The sequence below is a fragment of the Dendrobates tinctorius genome, unplaced genomic scaffold, assembly GCF_039654945.1.
Source record: "Dendrobates tinctorius isolate UK_male_01 unplaced genomic scaffold, ASM3965494v1 ptg000120l, whole genome shotgun sequence".
Lineage (NCBI taxonomy): Eukaryota > Metazoa > Chordata > Amphibia > Anura > Dendrobatidae > Dendrobates > Dendrobates tinctorius.
The window spans coordinates 10834091-10854835 of record NW_027361788.1 but is presented as its reverse complement, the minus strand read 5'-3'; the positions used below and the strand labels follow the sequence as shown (position 1 = coordinate 10854835).

The 20745-nt window shown below is 43.9% G+C and overlaps 1 protein-coding gene across 4 annotated transcripts in view; it reads right to left on the bottom strand.

Annotated features, from left to right (window-relative positions):
- Positions 1 to 20745, bottom strand: part of MAPKAP1 (MAPK associated protein 1) — a 262045-nt gene that overhangs the window by 146123 nt on the left and 95177 nt on the right. For all 4 annotated transcript variants that reach the window (XM_073590749.1, XM_073590750.1, XM_073590752.1 and 1 more), the window contains 2 exons: positions 18859 to 19031; positions 4033 to 4209 (listed from right to left, as the gene is read on the bottom strand). In XM_073590749.1, the coding sequence (XP_073446850.1) occupies positions 4033 to 4209; positions 18859 to 19031 (350 nt within the window). The remainder of the gene's footprint in view (positions 1 to 4032; positions 4210 to 18858; positions 19032 to 20745) is intronic.

The window sequence follows — 20745 nt, the reverse complement described above, 5'->3', positions numbered from 1 at the left end:
TTTCAGTGTCTCTCTCTGTAGACACAGACAGTGCTACCTTTCAGTGTCTCTCTCTCTAGACACAGACAGTGCTACCTTTCAGTGTCTCTGTAGACACAGACAGTGCTACCTTTCAGTCTCTCTCTCTGTAGACACAGACAGTGCTACCTTTCAGTGTCTCTCTCTCTGTAGACACGGACAGTGCTACCTTTCAGTGTCTCTCTCTGTAGACACAGACAGTGCTACCTTTCAGTGTCTCTCTCTGTAGACACAGACAGTGCTATCTTTCAGTGTCTCTCTCTGTAGACACAGACAGTGCTACCTTTCAATGTCTCTCTCTGTAGACACAGACAGTGCTACCTTTCAGTGTCTCTCTCTCTGTAGACAGACAGTGCTACCTTTCAGTGTCTCTCTCTCTGTAGACACAGACAGTGCTACCTTTCAGTGTCTCTCTCTCTGTAGACACAGACAGTGCTACCTTTCAGTGTCTCTCTCTCTGTAGACACAGACAGTGCTACCTTTCAGTGTCTCTCTCTCTGTAGACACAGACAGTGCTACCTTTCAGTGTCTCTCTCTGTAGACACAGACAGTGCTACCTTTCAGTGTCTCTCTCTGTAGACACAGACAGTGCTACCTTTCAGTGTCTCTCTCTGTAGACACAGACAGTGCTACCTTTCAGTGTCTCTCTCTGTAGACACAGACAGTGCTACCTTTCAGTGTCTCTCTCTGTAGACACAGACAGTGCTACCTTTCAGTGTCTCTCTCTGTAGACACAGACAGTGCTACCTTTCAGTGTCTCTCTCTGTAGACACAGACAGTGCTACCTTTCAGTGTCTCTCTCTGTAGACACAGACAGTGCTACCTTTCAGTGTCTCTCTCTGTAGACACAGGCAGTGCTACCTTTCAGTGTCTTTCTCTGTAGACACAGACAGTGCTACCTTTCAGTGTCTCTCTCTGTAGACACAGACAGTGCTACCTTTCAGTGTCTCTCTCTCTGTAGACACAGACAGTGCTACCATTCAGTGTCTCTCTCTCTGTAGACACAGACAGTGCTACCTTTCAGTGTCTCTCTCTCTGTAGACACAGACAGTGCTACCTTTCAGTGTCTCTCTCTGTAGACAGAGACAGTGCTACCTTTCAGTGTCTCTCTCTGTAGACAGAGACAGTGCTACCTTTCAGTGTCTCTCTCTGTAGACACAGACAGTGCTACCTTTCAGTCTCTCTCTCTGTAGACACAGACAGTGCTACCTTTCAGTGTCTCTCTCTGTAGACACAGACAGTGCTACCTTTCAGTGTCTCTCTATGTAGACAGACAGTGCTACCTTTCAGTGTCTCTCTCTGTAGACACAGACAGTGCTACCTTTCAGTGTCTCTCTCTCTGTAGACAGACAGTGCTACCTTTCAGTGTCTCTCTCTCTGTAGACACAGACAGTGCTACCTTTCAGTGTCTCTCTCTGTAGACACAGACAGTGCTACCTTTCAGTGTCTCTCTCTGTAGACAGACAGTGCTACCTTTCAGTGTCTCTCTCTCTGTAGACAGACAGTGCTACCTTTCAGTGTCTCTCTCTCTGTAGACAGACAGTGCTACCTTTCAGTGTCTCTCTCTCTGTAGACAGACAGTGCTACCTTTCAGTGTCTCTCTCTCTGTAGACACAGACAGTGCTACCTTTCAGTGTCTCTCTCTGTAGACACAGACAGTGCTACCTTTCAGTGTCTCTGTAGACACAGACAGTGCTACCTTTCAGTGTCTCTCTCTCTGTAGACAGACAGTGCTATCTTTCAGTGTCTCTCTGTAGACACAAGACAGTGCTACCTTTCAGTGTCTCTCTCTGTAGACACAGACAGTGCTACCTTTCAGTGTCTCTCGCTGTAGACACAGACAGTGCTACCTTTCAGTGTCTCTCGCTGTAGACACAGACAGTGCTACCTTTCAGTGTCTCTCGCTGTAGACACAGACAGTGCTACCTTTCAGTGTCTCTCTCTGTAGACACAGACAGTGCTACCTTTCAGCATCTCTCTCTGTAGACAGACAGTGCTACCTTTCAGTGTCTCTCTCTATAGACACAGACAGTGCTACCTTTCAGTGTCTCTCTCTGTAGACACAGACAGTGCTACCTTTCAGTGTCTCTCTCTCTAGACACAGACAGTGCTACCTTTCAGTGTCTCTGTAGACACAGACTGTGCTACCTTTCAGTCTCTCTCTCTGTAGACACAGACAGTGCTACCTTTCAGTGTCTCTCTCTCTGTAGACACGGACAGTGCTACCTTTCAGTGTCTCTCTCTGTAGACACAGACAGTGCTACCTTTCAGTGTCTCTCTCTGTAGACACAGACAGTGCTATCTTTCAGTGTCTCTCTCTGTAGACACAGACAGTGCTACCTTTCAATGTCTCTCTCTGTAGACACAGACAGTGCTACCTTTCAGTGTCTCTCGCTGTAGACACAGACAGTGCTACCTTTCAGTGTCTCTCGCTGTAGACACAGACAGTGCTACCTTTCAGTGTCTCTCTCTGTAGACACAGACAGTGCTACCTTTCAGCATCTCTCTCTGTAGACAGACAGTGCTACCTTTCAGTGTCTCTCTCTATAGACACAGACAGTGCTACCTTTCAGTGTCTCTCTCTGTAGACACAGACAGTGCTACCTTTCAGTGTCTCTCTCTCTAGACACAGAGAGTGCTACCTTTCAGTGTCTCTGTAGACACAGACAGTGCTACCTTTCAGTCTCTCTCTCTGTAGACACAGACAGTGCTACCTTTCAGTGTCTCTCTCTCTGTAGACACGGACAGTGCTACCTTTCAGTGTCTCTCTCTCTGTAGACAGACAGTGCTACCTTTCAGTGTCTCTCTCTCTGTAGACAGACAGTGCTACCTTTCAGTCTCTCTCTGTAGACACAGACAGTGCTACCTTTCAGTGTCTCTCTCTATAGACACAGACAGTGCTACCTTTCAGTGTCTCTCTCTGTAGACACAGACAGTGCTACCTTTCAGTGTCTCTCTCTCTAGACACAGACAGTGCTACCTTTCAGTGTCTCTGTAGACACAGACAGTGCTACCTTTCAGTCTCTCTCTCTGTAGACACAGACAGTGCTACCTTTCAGTGTCTCTCTCTCTGTAGACACAGACAGTGCTACCTTTCAGTGTCTCTCTCTCTCTGTAGACAGACAGTGCTACCTTTCAGTGTCTCTCTCTCTGTAGACAGACAGTGCTACCTTTCAGTCTCTCTCTGTAGACACAGACAGTGCTACCTTTCAGTGTCTCTCTCTGTAGACACAGACAGTGCTACCTTGGAGTCACTCTGTAAATTATGTAGAGGTCGCCTGTCTGTTTCGGTAAATGACGTGTTTACAAATAATAAGGATTCTCCATGTTTCTGTAAGGCTATGTGCCCACGTCAGCGTTTTTAAACGCTCAGGAAACGGGTCTCCTTCCCAGAAAACGCGCGTTTTTTTCCACAAAAAACGCACGTTTTTGATGCTGTTTTTTCCACGCATCTTTTGGACTATAGGAAATAGCCAAAAACGCGGACCTAAGCGGAAATTAATGAACATGCTGCGTTTTTTACCGCTAAGTGTTTCCTTAGTGGTAAAATACGCATCCATTGGCACAAAAAAGCCAAAATGCATCAAAATGAATGAGATGCTTCTTTTAAGCGCTTTTGATACGGTGTGACCCCGAAAAACGCATCAAAAACGCTTAAAAAAATGCAAAGTGGGCACACAGCCTAAATATTGTGATTACAGATAGTACTGCCAGCCTTTCTTGCTCAGTAAATACTACAGATGCAGAGAGTACTGTGTCCTGGTATCTCCCTGCAAATGATGGAAGGGAAAGGAAGACTTTTTACCTATGTATCATGTCATGTTGAAAAAAAGAACATGACAGAGAAGCCAGGGAGAACAATAGTGAGAGCAGAGAGAAGGAGAAAGCAGAGACTAAGCATTACTAAAACCCTAGTTGTAACATGCTGCTTTTAAGCCCAACTTTTACTGTACTAGTAGATTTGTGCTTTGTTTTACTCATTTCCATACTGTAATAATTTGATTGCATACTTACATCCTTACAAATAGTGACTCCTTAGCTGCCAGGTTAGGGGATGAATACTTCTCCACAAGAGCCAGAGTGCTGAAACCAAACTTGTGAATGGGTTCATTGGAGTCAAGAGGGGGAAAGTCCGTATCGACCTCCCCATCATCTTCTGCAATATGCAAGCAGAATGAGTCCACATTGTCACTGCAGGTAAACAACATAAAGTAAGGGAGAGTCAATAGTGACACAATACACAATAATACGCTTACTTACAAAAACTGGTTTACATCCAATATGGCAACCATTAATGATCCCTCTGGAATTTTCAAGGCTTCAAAAAGGCAAATCTGTCTAATTATACAATAATATTGTTAGAAGCCACAAAGGTAGTTGTACTGGTTCTTATCGTTCCCCAAAACAGAACAAAAAGGTGCAAACAGAATGCTCAAAGCCGTCACACGTGGGAATTTTTTTTTTGCCATTTTAAGGCTATGTGCCCAAGCTAGCATTTTTAAACGCCCAGGAAAAGGATCCCCTTTCCCAGAAAACGCGCGTCTTTTTCCGCGCGTTTCTTGCTCGTTTTTTGATGCGTTTTTTGACACGCGATTTCTGGGAACATTGGGGATGGCTAAAAACGCTGAGCAATGCGGGAATTAATGTGCATGCTGCGTTTTTAGTCGCTAAGCGATTCCTGAGCGTTTAAAAACGCATGCATTGGCACAAAAAGCCAAAAACGCATGCTAATTAATTTGATGCATCTTTTAAGCGTTTCTGCAGCGTCTGATCCGGCTCAAACGCTGCGGAAACGCTTAACAAAACGCATCATGGGCACACAGCCTTAAGGTCTGGCTGCACTGCGGTCACAGCTGTAGAGCACAGAACGGGGGCAACTATAGTTTTCAATATTATTCTGTTGCTCGTCTAGCACCAACATATTCTGTAGCGCTGTGCAAACACTGTAACCAGCCTCCAGAGGGGCTCACAATCTAAATTGTAGAAATCATTCTTAAGGATGTAGGGACGAATAAGTGGATACATAAAGAATGGTCTCCGTCTATATACTATAGGTGTAGACAGTGCTGTTGATGTAGATACAGATAGAGATAGCACTGCCATTCTGTAAATGTAGATACAGATAGTACTGCCTCCGTGTAGATGATGTAGGTGTGAAGATACAGATAGCACTGCCTTTCTGTAAATATAGATACAGACAGTACTGCCTCCCTGTAGATGATGTAGGTGTATATCATACTGCCTCCCTCTGTAGATGTAGATACAGATAGCACTGCCTTTCTGTAAATATAGATACAGATAGTACTGCCTCCCTGTAGATGATGTAGGTGTATATCATACTGCATCCCTCTGTAGATGTAGATACAGATAGCACTGCCTTTCTGTAAATATAGATACAGATAGTACTGCCTCCCTGTAGATGATGTAGGTGTATATCATACTGCCTCCCTCTGTAGGTGTGAAGATACAGATAGCACTGCCTTTCTGTAAATGTAGATAGATAGTACTGCCTCCCTGTAGATGATGTAGGTGTATATCATACTGCCTCCCTCTGTAGATGTAGATACAGATAGCACTGCCTTTCTGTAAATGTAGATACAGATACAGTCATATGTTAAAGTTTGGGCACCCCTATTAATTTTAACCTTTTTTCTTTATAACAATTTTGTTTTTTTGCAACAGCTATTTCAGTTTCATATATCTAATAACTGATGGACTCAGTTATATTTCTGGATTCAAATGAGGTTTATTGTACTAACAGAAAATGTGCAATCTGCATTTAAACAAAATTTGACCGGTGCAAAAGTATGGGCACCCTTATCATTTTCTTGATTTGAACACTCCTAACTACTTTTTACTGACTTCCTGAAGCACTAAATTGGTTTTGTAACCTCATTGAGCTTTGAACTTCAAAGCCAGGTGTATCAAATCATGAGAAAAGGTATTTAAGGTGGCCACTTGCAAGTAGTTCTCCTATTTGATTCTCCTATGAAGAGTGGCATCATGGGCTCCTCAAAGCAACACTCAAATGATCTGAAAACAAAGATTATTCAACATAGCTTTTCAGGGGGAAGGATACAAAAAGTTGTCTCAGAGATTTAACCTGTCAGTTTCCACTGTGAGGAACATAGTAAGTAAATGGAAGAACACAGGTACAGTTCTTGTTAAGCCCAGAAGTGGCAGGCCTAGAAAAATATCAGAAAGGCAGAGAAGAATGGTGAGAACAGTCAAGGACAATCCACAGACCACCTCCAAAGACCTGCAGCATCATCTTGCTGCAGATGGTGTCACTGTGCATCGGTCAACAATACAGCGCACTTTGCACAAGGAGAAGCTGTATGGGAGAGTGATGCAAAAGAAGTCGTTTCTGCAAGCACGCCACAAACAGAGTCGCCTGAGGTATGCAAAAGCACATTTGGGCAAGCCAGTTACATTTTGGAAGAAGGTCCTGTGGACTGATGAAACAAAGATTGAGTTGTTTGGTCATACAAAAAGGCGTTATGCATGGAGGCTAAAAAACTCAGCATTCCAAGAAAAACACTTGCTACCCACAGTAAAATTTGGTGGAGGTTCCATCATGCTTTGGGGCTGTGTGGCCAATGCCGGCACCGGTAATCTTGTTAAAGTTGAGGGTCGCATGGGTTCAACTCAGTATCAGCAGATTCTTGACAATAATGTGCAAGAATCAGTGACGAAGTTGAAGTTACGCAGGGGATGGATATTTCAGCAAGACAATGATCCAAAACACCGCTCCAAATCTACTCAGGCATTCATGCAGAGGAACAATTACAATGTTCTGGAATGGCCATCCCAGTCCCCAGACCTGAATATCATTGAACATCTGTGGGATGATTTGAAGCGGGCTGTCCATGCTCGGCGACCATCAAACTTAACTGAACTGGAATTGTTTTGTAAACAGGAATGGTCACAAATACCTTCATCCAGGACCCAGGAACTCATTAATAGCTACAGGTAGCGACTAGAGGCTGTTATTTTTGCAAAAGGAGGATCTACGAAATATTTATGTCACTTTTATGTTGAGGTGCCCATACTTTTACACTGGTCAAATTTTGTTTAAATGCAGATTGCACATTTTCTGTTAGTACAATAAACCTCATTTGAATCCAGAAATATAACTGAGTCCATCAGTTATTAGATATATGAAACTGAAATAGCTGTTGCAAAAACCAAAATTGTTATAAAGAAAAAAGGTTAACATTAATAGGGGTGCCCAAACTTTTACATATGACTGTAGTACTGCCTCCGTGTAGATGATGTAGGTGTATATCATACTCCCTCTGTAGATGTAGATACAGATAGCACTGCCTCCCTGTCTCTCCCTATGTAGGTGTAGATAGTACTGTCTCCCTGTAGATGTAGATACAAATAGTACTGCCTCCCTCTGTAGATGTAGATACAGATAGCACTGCCCTTCTGTAAATATAGATAGTACTGCCTCCCTGTAGATGATGTAGGTGTATATCATACTGCCTCCCTCTGTAGATGTAGATACAGAGAGCACTGCCTTTCTGTAAATATAGATAGTACTGCCTCCCTGTAGATGATGTAGGTGTATATCATACTGCCTCCCTCTGTAGATGTAGATACAGATAGCACTGCCTTTCTGTAAATATAGATAGTACTGCCTCCCTGTAGATGATGTAGGTGTATATCATACTGCCTCCCTCTGTAGATGTAGATACAGATAGCACTGCCTTTCTGTAAATATAGATAGTACTGCCTCCCTGTAGATGATGTAGGTGTATATCATACTGCCTCCCTCTGTAGATGTAGATACAGATAGCACTGCCTTTCTGTAAATGTAGATACAGATAGTACTGCCTCCGTGTAGATGATGTAGGTGTATATCATACTCCCTCCCTCTGTAGATGTAGATACAGATAGCACTGCCTCCCTGTCTCTCCCTATGTAGGTGTAGATAGTACTGTCTCCCTGTAGATGTAGATACAAATAGTACTGCCTCCCTGCCTCTCCCTATGATGTCGGCAGAAGCATGAATGATATCTTTAAATAAAATGATGGATAACTAAGTAAAGAAAACCGCTTAGAACTTAGGGAGACAATTCTCCAATTATGAGGAATAAAGTTTAAGATTTCAACTGAGTAAATTGATTAATACCTTCCTTTCTGGTTCAAACCCCTGGAAGCGGAGAATGGATGCAATTGGTGTGGTTTTTCAGAATATCGCTTGCTGAGATATTAAGTAACAGAAATAAACAGTCTGATTGAGGAGCTGAGCACTGAACCTTTGGATCAGTTCCCTGCTGGCACTATGGGACATTGTGCCAGATGCAGGGATGAGTATGCAGGAAACCATAAGGCATGGCCGCAAAAGAGCCTCAGGCGCCAACCACAAGTGGTCATAAAAGCAGCAGTACAAACTCTCTTTGCGTGCATGTGTGAGGCAATGGGGACATGATCGTAATGTGGATAAAATCTGCTGCGCTGGAGAGACAGAGCCATAAATCAGTGCTGCGGAGCGTCGAGGGAAACATCCCCTGCTAAACATTCCATGGAAATGCTTCATCCAAATAAAAGGAGAGAGGTTCAAAAGGTTTCATTAAAATGATATATGCTGTGCTCAGCGTCTCAATCATATGTGCTGCAGAAACAATGTGCTTCTCTCTGGCAGAGAGCATGTGCCGCAAAAAAAATCACCGGCTGCCAAAGCTTACGATCACGGCGAGGTCACCTGTAAGAAGGCCAGAGACTCCAGGTATATAATAGGGTGCACAGCATGAGGATGAAAACGGCCTAAGAATTGATAACAGCAATTGATGCAAAATTGGGGTTGCACACCAAATTTCAAGGTGTGATGTTGCTTGACAATGACCAACGTGTAAAAACTACCATTTAAAGTGGTTGTCCGGCTTAGAAAACCCATTTTCCAATAACCGATTATAAAATCTTCTCTTCTATTTTCAGGAGGTTACCGCTCCCCTCCCTCCCTGTTTACTGGGGAATGGTGAAGATTGACAGTTCAGCCCAATGACCAACATGTCAAATGTACAATTACAAAGGGTTGTCCGGCTTAGAAAAGCCATTTTTCAGTAGCCGATTATAAATTCCCCATTCAATCTTCAGGAGCACACCGTTCCCCTGCCTCCCCAATTGCCGGGGAATGGTGAACCTTAAAGATTGACAGTTTAGACAAGGGGCGGGGGAACCTTAGGCACTGGGGCCATTTACGTCCTGTGATGACCTTTTCTGCGGTGTGATTGCTGCTTGACAATGACCAATGTGTAAAAACTACCATTAAAAGCGGCTGTCCGGCTTAGACAACCCATATTCCAATACCCAATTATGTAATCCTCACCTCTACCTTCAGGAGCGCACCGCTCCGCTGCCTCCCAGCTGGCTGGGGACTGGTGAAGATTGACAGTTCAGACAAACAGCATGGTTGAGCCTCTGGTCTGAACTGAGCGTTTTCCAATGCAGTTTTTCCTCTGTAACATTGAAGAAGCTCAGGGACGCTGAAGCTGGCTGGATCAAGCAGCTCTTACTGCAAAGAGCTTGTGAGAGCATGATCCAAATCTAGGAAACAGGCCACCTCTGATAGACTGCAGTAGAGGCATGTAGCACTAAACTATAGATTAAAAAAAATAAACCCTTCATAAACCCTTCTCGCTCAGTGTGTAACAAACTCTCCTTCATTCATGACTTTTTCCTTTCTAATTCTCTTAACCTTCTGGCTCTTACTGAAACCTGGATCGAGCAGTCAGACACTACCGCTGCTGCTGCTCTTTCATATGGTGGACTACACTTCTCTCATACCCCAAGATTACACAATAGAGCAGGTGGAGGCGTTGGTCTGCTCCTATCACCAAAATGTACCTTTCAGGTTATCCCTCAAGTACCCTCACTAGTCTTCCCTTCTTTTGGAGGTCCATGCCGTCAGACTCTACACCTCCTTCTCCATGCGAGTGGCGGTGGTGTATCGCCCTCCCGGCCCCTCTCATCAGTTCCTGGATCATTTTGCCACTTGGCTTCCACATTTTCTCTCCTGTGACATCCCTACCCTCATCATGGGCGATTTCAACATCCCCATTGCTCTTCCCCTCTCCCCATCTGCTACTCACCTTTTATCTCTAACCTCCTCGTTTGGCCTTTCGCAGCTTACTAATTCTCCAACGCAAGTAGACGGAAACTCCTTCGACTTGGTCTTCTCTCAGCTTTGTGCAGTGGATGATTTTGCAAACTCCCCTCTCCCACTCTCTGACCACAACCTTCTTTCATTTTATATCAAGAACTGCCAGGCTGCTCAGGTCACCCCCACTGTCCATACTTATAGAAACATACAGGCTATTAACACCCAGAATCTTATGAAGAACTTGCAGTCTTCATTGGCCCCTATATCTCCTCCCTCTCATGTCCTGATTCTGCATTGAAGCATTACAATGAAACACTTCAAAGTGCCCTGGATGAATTTGCTCCTCCTACACATAGAACACCACAACACAGACGGCGACAACCCTGGCACACCCTGCAAACACGTTTCCTGCAGCGGTGCTCCAGGTGCGCCGAACGTCTGTGGAGAAAATCCAATCTACACGAAGATTTCATCTATTATAAGTTTATGCTTCGAACATACAACACTGCCCGTCACCTCTCAAAACAAACCTATTTCAACACCCTCATCACCTCACTGTCCAATAACCCTAAACGTCTCTTTGACACTTTTCATTCTCTACTCAACCCAAGAGTACAGGCCCCAACCACGGAGCTTCGAGCTGATGATCTGGCCAATTACTTCAAAGAAAAAATTGACCAGATCCGACAGGAAATTATCTCCCAATCACCTCATACCATGCACTGTCCTCCCTCCCCCACTGCATCTAGCTCACTCTCTGACTTTGAACCAGTCACAGAAGAAGTAAGCAGGCTCCTTGCATCTTCTCGCCCAACCACTTGCACCAGTGACCCATTTCCGTCACATCTCCTCCAGTCCCTTTCCCCTGCTGTCACCCCTCACATAACTAAAATATTTAACCTCTATCGTTTGGTATCTTTCCCTCCTTATTTAAGCATGCCGTCATACATCCACTACTTAAAAAAACCATCCCTCGACCAAAACTGTGCCGCTAACTATAGACCTGTCGCTAATCTTCCCTTCATCTCTAAACTCCTGGAACACCTGGTCCACTCCCGTCTTATCCGCTATCTCTTTGATAACTCTCTTCTCGACCCTCTCCAACCGATTTCCGCTCTTTACACTCTACTGAAACTGCCCTCACTAAAGTCTCTAATGATCTGCTAACAGCTAAATCAAATGGTCATTACTCCATGCTAATTCTCTTGGATCTCTCTGCAGCATTCGACACTGTGGATCATCAGCTCCTACTCACTATGCTCCATTCCATTGGCCTCAAGGACACCGTTCTCTCCTGGTTCTCCTCCTATCTCTCTGACCGCTCCTTTACTGTATCTTTTGCTGGCTCCTCCTCCTCTCATCTTCCCCTTACTGTTGGGGTTCCTCAAGGATCAGTCCTAGGCCCCCTGCTCTTCTCTTTGTATACTGCCCTTACTGGTCAAACAATCAGTAGATTTGGTTTCCAGTACCATCTCTATGCTGATGACACCCAATTATATGCTTCTTCTCCTGACATCACGCCTGCCTTTCTAGAAAACACCAACGATTGTCTAAACGCTGTGTCTAACATCATGTCCTCACTATATCTGAAAATGAACCTGTCAAAGACTGAACTCCTTGTGTTTCCACCTGCTACTAATGTACCTATACCAGACATTGCCATTTCCTTGTGTGGTTCCACTTTTACTCCCCAGCAACATGCCCGCTGTCTTGGGGTCATGCTTGACTCCAAGCTTTCCTTAGTCCCCCACATACGATCACTGGCTCGCTCTTGTTATCTGCACCTCAAAAACATTTCTAGAATTCGACCTTTTCTTACTTTTGACTCCGCAAAAACTCTTACTGTTTCTCTTATTCATTCTCGTCTCGACTATTGTAACTCTCTTCTAATCGGTCTCCCTCTTACCAAACTCTCCCCCCTCCAATCTGTCTTGAATGCTGCTGCCAGGATCATATTCCTCGCCAATCGTTACACCGATGCCTCTACCTTGTGCCAGTCATTACACTGGCTACCCATCCACTCCAGAATCCAGTACAAACTTATTACCCTCACCAACAAAGCTCTTCATGGCTCAGCACCACCCTACATCTCCTCCCTTGTTTCAGTATACCATCCTACCCGCGCTCTCCGTTCTGTTGATGACCTGAGGTTAGCATCCTCAATAATCAGAACCTCCCACTCCCGTCTCCAAGACTATACACGTGCTGCGCCAATTCTTTGGAATGCACTTCCCAGGTCAATACGATTAGTCCCCAATCACCACAATTTTAAGCGTGCCCTGAAAACTCAATTCAGACTGGCCTACCGCCTCAACACATTAACCTAATCTATCCCTATGTGGCACAGCCAAAAGTTTTTACCATAACCAAGTTCCCCGCATCATGTTCCCACATGCTTTATGCATCCATTAGCCCTCTGCGTCTGTACTGTTACACACTTAACATTATATTAGCTAGACCCAGGGATGGTGAATAAAAGCTCAGTTTGATTTTTTTTTTTGTTTTTTTTCTTCTTTGTTATTTTAAAACAAACTACAGCTCGGAGGACAGAGGTTTTTAGAAACAAAAAAAAAATCCATCTGAAATCTAAATATTTCTTCATCCAAAATATCAAACTAGTATAGGTGGAAATTTATCTAGCCAATGTTCTGGCATGAAAAAGTTGCAAAGTTGTTTGAGTTTCACTGTTCTGCACACTTTTAAAAAGGGGATGTGATGAGAGCTGGTCCGAACAATGAAGGCAACTGTTACCACCCACCTTTCGTGTCTCCCTTTTTTCCTCATAGACTGTAAGCTTGCGAGCAGGGCTCTCATTCCTCTTGGTATCTGTTATGATCTATGTGATTATTGTTATGCTGTAATGTCTATTGTCTGTACAAGTCCCTTCTGAAATGAAAAGTGCTGGGGAATATGTCGGCGCTATAGAAATAAAATTTATTATTATATTACTTGAGAACGGAGAAGATTTATCATATGAGGCATATCGCAAAGTTGCTGTTTTTTAAGCAAGTTCAACTATTTAAAATCATGAGAAAACCCCTTTGATAAAGAGTTGTTCATGGTTCAATAATACCTACAAGCTACAGTATGTGGGAATGCTACAAAGAGCTGCACTTACTATGGAGAGCCAAGAAAGTTGATGCATTAAACAGTCTATTGATTTTCAATTGAACTGTGTAATGCTTAACTTCCCCTGTGGAGGCACTGCAGGGAAATTGAATACTTGTAGTTCGATTTCCCCACCAATAAGACCGATTGCTGGAAGTCCCAGCAAAAAAAAAAAAAAAACTGACTTATTGTCAGGGGACCCCTCTAACAAAACATGACTGAGCAAATCAATGAATTGTACAAACTCTTAAGGCCTCTTTCACACTTCCGTTTTTTTGGTCAGTTGCAATCCGTGGAAAAATGCAAAAGAAAGACCCGTTTCCGTTGTGACACCAAAGTATGCCACCATGAGAGAGAGAGAGAGAGAGAGAGAGAGAGAGAGAGAGAGAGAGAGAGAGATTTAAAGGAGCCGCAGCCTGGAAAAGGAGAGAGAGAGAGAATTTTTCCTGCCGCCAGAACGGGATTTGGGGTTAAATTTCTGGCAAGCAAATTATTCCGGGCATGCTCAGTGTAAAAAAGCGGATCGTGCAGACAAAAAAACGTTTCATTGTCCGTCCACTCAAGTCAGAGGACGCCAAAATTTTGGCGGATCCGTCAAAAAACGGATCCAACGGATGACCATCCGTCAAAATCCGCCGCTAATGCAAGTCAATGGGAAAAAACGGATCCGCCAAAAAAATGGCGGATTTTTTATTTTTTTTTGCAAAACGGCGGATTTTGATAAACGGAAATGTGAAACAGGAATAAGGCAATGAAACGTTTTTTGTCTGCACGGATCCGCTTTTTTTTTTTACACTGAGCATGCCCGGAAGAATTTCCTTGCCAGAAATTTAACCGCAAATCCCGTTCTGGCGGCAGAAAAACTCTCTCTCTCTCGGCTGCGGTTCCTTGTTCCTTTACATTTCCGACTTCAGCGGATCCGTCAAAACAACGGTCCGGTGGCATACTGGTGTCACAACGAAAACGGATCCGTCTTTTGCATTTTTCACGGATTGCAACTGACCAAAAAAACGGAAGTGTGAAAGAGGTCTAAGATATAGGGAAAAAATTCTCCGTTGCACAGAATTCATTTATGTATTTTTTTTGTTCATTTGCTTCCTAAAACTACATTCTAAATAGTCTGCATTAAACATTTTCTTCCATTTTGCTGCTGTATTGTGTCTGTAAATTCTTTATTAACTGTAGCAGAGTGATCTCCAAAACTGTTTCACATCCATCAGAGCTCATGTGCCTGATGGCTCTGTGCTCACCATCCCTCCTCCTACTGTTAGAGTCAATAGTAGGGTGGGGAATGGGTCTGCACATAGATCTCCAGGGTAAACAGAAGGAGTAAGCATGTACAGTCTCAAGGAGGGCAGAGAAAACATACCATAGAAAAGAACGAATAGTGCAAAATATTGTGGAACTCACACAATTTAAACGGAATCTGTCACCTCATTTTTCCAGTATGAGATGCGGCCACCGCCATCAGGGACTTATCTACAGAATTCTCTAATACTGTAGATAAGCCCCCAATGTAACCTGAAAGATAAGAAAAACGAGTTAGATTATACAGAACAGGGGGTCCGGTCCGGTCCGATGGGTGTCGCGGTCCGGTCCCTCCCATCTTCTAGCGATGACGTCCTCCTCAACTCCTGCGCAGGCGTACTATATCTGCCCCATTTAGGGCAGAGCAGAGTAATGCAGTGTGCAGGCGCTGGGAAAGGTCAGAGAGGTCCGGCACCTGCGCACTGCAGTACTTTACTCTGCCCTCAATAGGGCAGATATAGTACACCTGCGCAGGAGCCGCGGCAGACGTAAGGAGGGGGACGTCATCGCTAGAAGATGGGAGGCGCGGGACTGGACCGCAACATCCATCGGACCAGACCGGACCCCCGGGGTGAGTATAATCTAACTCGTTTTTCTTATCTTTCAGGTTATATAGATAAGTCCCTGAAGGCGGTGGCCGCATCTCATAGGGCAAAAATGAGGTGACAGATTCCCTTTAAAGATACAATTAAAAAATAAATCTGCAATTTAAAGATTTGTTGATAAGTCAGTATATGGAAAGGAATGCCGATGCTTTGGTTTGTCCAAAATCTTGATCATGGTCTATGTCCTATGGTTCATTGCAAATACAGGAGCTAACTGTGCCTGTATCTGCTATGAATCATATGCCATGTTCAAGGTCTGGGAAAAAAACAAAACGTTGACAGTCCTTCCTATTTCTTTTAATATGCTGACTTACCAATAAAACTTTAAATTGCATGAGTGAGTGCCATGGTGTGTTGCACTATTGTTTGGAGGTATGTTTCCTACTAAAGCGCACCACAGTCTTCAAACTACAATTGCCGACCAGAAATTTTGATTAGTAGTAAAGGAGGAAAGCATGTGAAGATGAAATAAGTGCAGGATGGAAGCTGTGCCGATATATAGGCTACTGAAGACAGCAGCACCCACACAGATCTCACTGTCACGAATGTGTCAGGGGCTGCAGACAGTCGCACTGAATCTGGCTGCAAAAGATCTCTGTGGTTGGCTTTGCAGCTGCCTTCATAATCCCTCTGACTCTAGAACCCAATGGCAACCTAATCCCCCTCCCGGCTCTAATCGACCTGGACTGGGTGTTTATAGACTTCCTGTCTGCTTTTGGGAATCGTCGATGATATTTCCATTTTCCCCTGTTGAGGCTTGAAGCTATAGCAGTCAGCTTTCTTCCTCTTTGGTGTTTGGAGGAAGTCTGCGTTACCTCTCTGAGTCTACTCAAGACAAGTGTTCCCCTTGTTTGTTTATCCCAGCTGTCTTTAGTTGTAGTGGGGGGATCAACTAGTGCTCACCCAGTAGGGCTTATCGCCAGGGTCAGACAGGACCTGTTCGGCGATAGGTACAGAAACCTATATAGGGATGTTTAGGGCAGACAGGGTGACTTTAGATCTGCCTAGGAGTCTCAACTCCAACCTTCCCTAGTGTTTGGGCTCCCTTCCTCTCATCTCTTTGTGTTGCACTTAGTCTTTCCACACTGTGCGCGACACTCACATCCAGCCTATATTACTGGTAGAGTCACTCCCACAAGTGAGAACTCTGAAACTTGGATCAGGCTACAAAATATATATCAAGGGTCTGAAAATGAACGAAGGCATGAAAACTGCAGACTGAAACTTCGAGTCATTATTATCTACAGGGTCCTGGTAACTTATGTAAAAACTGGAAAGGTTTATAGCCTTTGATGACAGATCTTACCGACATAAAGCATTTATAATAATTATAGTTATGTCCATGGATAGGTAACCTCCAGTACTCTTGCCATAATGAAACTACAACTCCCAACATGCCCCAACAGCCGCCTGAAAGCATGCACAGTGTGTCCGTGATATTTCTACATTTTTATCATCATGCCGACTGACATTTATTAGTATATTATTTATTTCACAGTCAATTTCCTTGCACGGCTTCTTCTTGGGGTGCCTGCACCTGATGACATCATTAGGGCTGGACATAAAAATCCACACATATATAACATTATGATCGCTGGGGCATAATAAAACATTAGCATATAATCAAAGGACACAAAACAGCAATTTTATCAACACATCTTCCTTGCATGGAGATAAAATAAAGGCTGCTGTCCCTTTAAAACACAACAGATGCGAAAGTATTTGTAATATAGCATTCATGCATTTTACGATCCACAGCCTAAAACACGTCAATGTTGTCACAGGCAGTGCTAATATTCATTGCACATAACCAGGGACCTCTACTCACAGCAGCTCTCAGACTCCCCCTTTTAGAATCTCCAGTTTTAATTGCATGATTGATGTGGAAATTAATTAATCTCAAAGTGCATGCTAATTGTTTAATTGCTCGCTTGATCTATATGGATCATTTTCGGGAATTAAAAGTAGCTGATTTACTCTGGCTATTGATTGAATGTGGCACTGAGTTATTTTGCTTGCTACCTGATTTGAAATTCCCTCAATTAATTTCCAAAACCTTTTGCTTCGGAGGCGGCAGGGTGAGTTTGCCCCTTCTGGCTGATCTATACTAACTTGTCATGCTTAAGAGATATTTATTATTAGATCCGGCAAGTAATAATGACACATTAATATTAGCGGAGGCTGTACATTTCTACAGAATGTATTGCCAACGTGGAATTAAAACCAATATATTTGTCAGTATCAATTTTCTGAAATTCTATGGTGACCCGGGTGTGCTAATGAATGGCATTCCCCGCTCGCACAGCCAGCTCGCCAGTAGTCATTGTCAAGGGAAAGTACTCTGCCATAGCCCCTACTGTGGAGGTAATTATTGATAGCAGAGTAACAGCTTTTAATTCATTGACTTGTTATTTTTCCAAAGGGTAAAAAGAATTGTGAGGGAACCCATCTCCCTCTATCCAAAACGCGCCAACCGGAACAATGGATGCGAGTCAGTGCAACCTGGTACTCACTGGCTGGTGAAGCATGGCAGCTATTTGGGATGGCACTTATAGGCATCAAGGTGAATTTACAGGTTACTTATCCTATAAGGGATGAGTCTGGCTTAGTAAACCAAGTCCGGAGTAAACACTGGCTATAAAGAGGGTCTCTAATCTGGACGAACTAGACAGTCCAAGAAATAAGAGTGCAGTCAGACATCCGCATTACTTGTGCGATGATCGCATCGTAATCCTTGGACTGGCCGGAGGCTTTCCTTACCCGAGTGTGACAGCATGTATTTCTATGCAGCTGTCACGCTCAGGTCAAGAGAGCAGATGGCCAGTCCGAGGATTGCAATACGATCCTCACGCAAGTAATACATCCGCCTTTAGAGTTGAGCAAAATGTTTAGCCAGACCAGAGACCTGCGAGCCTCCTCCTTCCCGCCAGTACCCCTCGCGCCTCTGCTGATTAGTAGACCCGATACGACATTATGCAAGTGTCGAGCCGCAATAAAGAAATGGCGTCGTGCGTACTAATCAGAAGAAGTGCAGGGGATATCGGTAGGTAAGCGAAGAACTGCAGGGCTCTGGTCCACTGGTCATGAACTAACAATGTGGTCGCTGGAACCAGGTCCTAGTGTATAATTTTTTTTGCTTAATTCTAAAAGAAATCTATCTGGATTCAAAAGGCACAATGGAATGCTTCATGATCTTTGCTAAAACGTTCCCTTCCAGAGTCTCAGACATTAGTATATAATTTCTTGTCCTTTTCAGTAAAAGTTGATCACTTCTAAAAGTTACAATCGAAAGCGTAGACTGTGGTCTGCTCCTCTGTGGCAGCCAGACAAGAGCAGCCTTCACTTCTGCGGCTGTCATCTTCTGCGCCTCTGGATAGGTCATAACTAGAGCAAAAAGATTTGTGCTGTCTTGGTTCAGCATCCAGGCAGTCCTCTATGGCAGCCAGACAAGAACAGTCTTCACTTCTTCGGCAGCCATTGTGGCGTTTGCTAGGTCTCCGCGACGTCAAGATGAAAGTTAACACCCTAGTCACTAGGGACCTGACAAATGCCAGAGGTGCCGAGGATGTAGGCAGCAAAACTGAACACTGCTGTGGTCTGGCTGCCATGGAGGATGGGACTGGATGATGGAACAGAACAGCGCAAATCTATTTGCTGTTGACCCAACACATAAAATGTACTATTACTAATAATAAGGTCGTTGGTTACTTTAGTTTTGGTTCCCGTCCTTCCGTTGTGTACTGCCAACAGATGAGACCAATGAGGTCATGGACCTTGGCATTGGCAATCGTCACCACCGTCATGGGCAGCATCTTGTCCTGGCTAGATTGCATCGCGAGATATACATCTATCTTCTTGGTGGCAGTGGTTCCCACATGACCCTAGAAAAAAGAAACACAAAAAGTTATGCCATGGAGTGGGACTTCCATCTAAATCTGCGCTAACGACCAAAGTAAAAAAGAATGGTGGCGCCTATAATTCAGCAGGTCCTGCAGTTCTACATTGTCCTGCTAGTTAGGAGCTCTGGAAATTTAGGAAAAACTTCATTGCGATCCAAAAGCAGCCATATGGACTTTCACCTAATTTTCCCATAAATATTTAAAACGGAACCTGTCACCTGTTTTTTTTCTATATAATTCATGTCCACCACCTTTAAACCCTCTTTAATAGCAAACGTGCAACTCTCGATATCAGTCCAGCTGCCCTGCATACCTACAAAATTGCCTTGCAAAAATGTCCAGGCTGTAAGCTAATCGTTGGGTGCCTCCGAACCGATGCCTCCTCTGTGCTCGCAATCGCCTCTTTTCCAAGCTTTATTGATGAGGCCGACGTCCCCCAATTGTCCATCTCTCGCACCCGCACAGTACGGAACAAAACCTGCATAGGCAGGGGAGTTAAACAGGCCGTATGGACGATAGATGAAATCATCCACGTCCATCAAACCAGGGGAGTTGGCGACTGAAGGCACAGAGGAGACTCCCGAACACGGTCCGGAGACGCCCATCGGACTGCTCAAAGAGGCCTGGTACCATTATAAAAAGCATTTTCGAAGGAATGTAGGGGCAGCTGGTCTCATATCAAGGGGTTGCTAAAAAAACCTAGAGACCTGCTCCCTTTTACATCTGAATTGATCTTTAATACCTCAATAAAAGTCTTAGACCCATCAAAAGGCACTTTTCAATCAGGCTATGAGCTACTGTTGATTGTAAAATCAATGAATGGGTTAAAAAGAGCCGAGACTGCCATGACTGCACACCAGAATTTGCACCTTGCACTACATTCTAACTACCTTGAGGCAGCGATGACTTTATTTGCTTGTACTCGGATGACTATCGACAATGCCAGCTTTTGTGTTCTGCGCCCGTTGCCTTTGTTCCGTGCCGTTATTTATGTCCGAAGATGATATCACGCTGTGAAATAAAGTGCAAGTCTCCTTTTTTTTTTCCACCCCTCCTTTCTTTTACAGGCTTGTAAATAAACTTGCATCGGGAGTAAGCGGGTTCATTAGGGATCTGTACATTAAACCAAAGGAAAACAGCCACATAAAAATTGATTTGTTGCTCATCTACATGAGCCAAACAAGGCTGCACTTTTTTTTTTTTTTTTTAACTCTTTCAGACAAATAAATGGCGTGTAGAGGCATAACGAGAGTCGCGTTAATTCCTTGTTAATGACTGAGCACTAAAGTTGGAAATATCTACAAGCTCGGGACAACATTTACGTATTCCTGCATAGTTTTACATGAATATTAGGTGTTATGGATCGCCCAGTGCTACGTTAACAGGCTGGATTAATCGAGTACAGATTATATGGTTATAGGCGGAAAGCGGTGACTACGTTGGCCATTAAGGTGCTGGTGACCTCATCATTTCCGCACCGAAGCGACACTTCTGGGCAATGTTTTACAAGAACAGTTTATATAGAATATATTATTATTTTAGATTAGGGAACAGCATAAAAGGCAATCCCCCAACAAACACATTATAAGAGTGGTCTATGCCGCCTATACACATTAGACGGCTGTCAGCCGAAAAGATTGTCTGATCGACTTAACACCTGATCATCATTTGGCCGGCGCCACAATACACATTATAT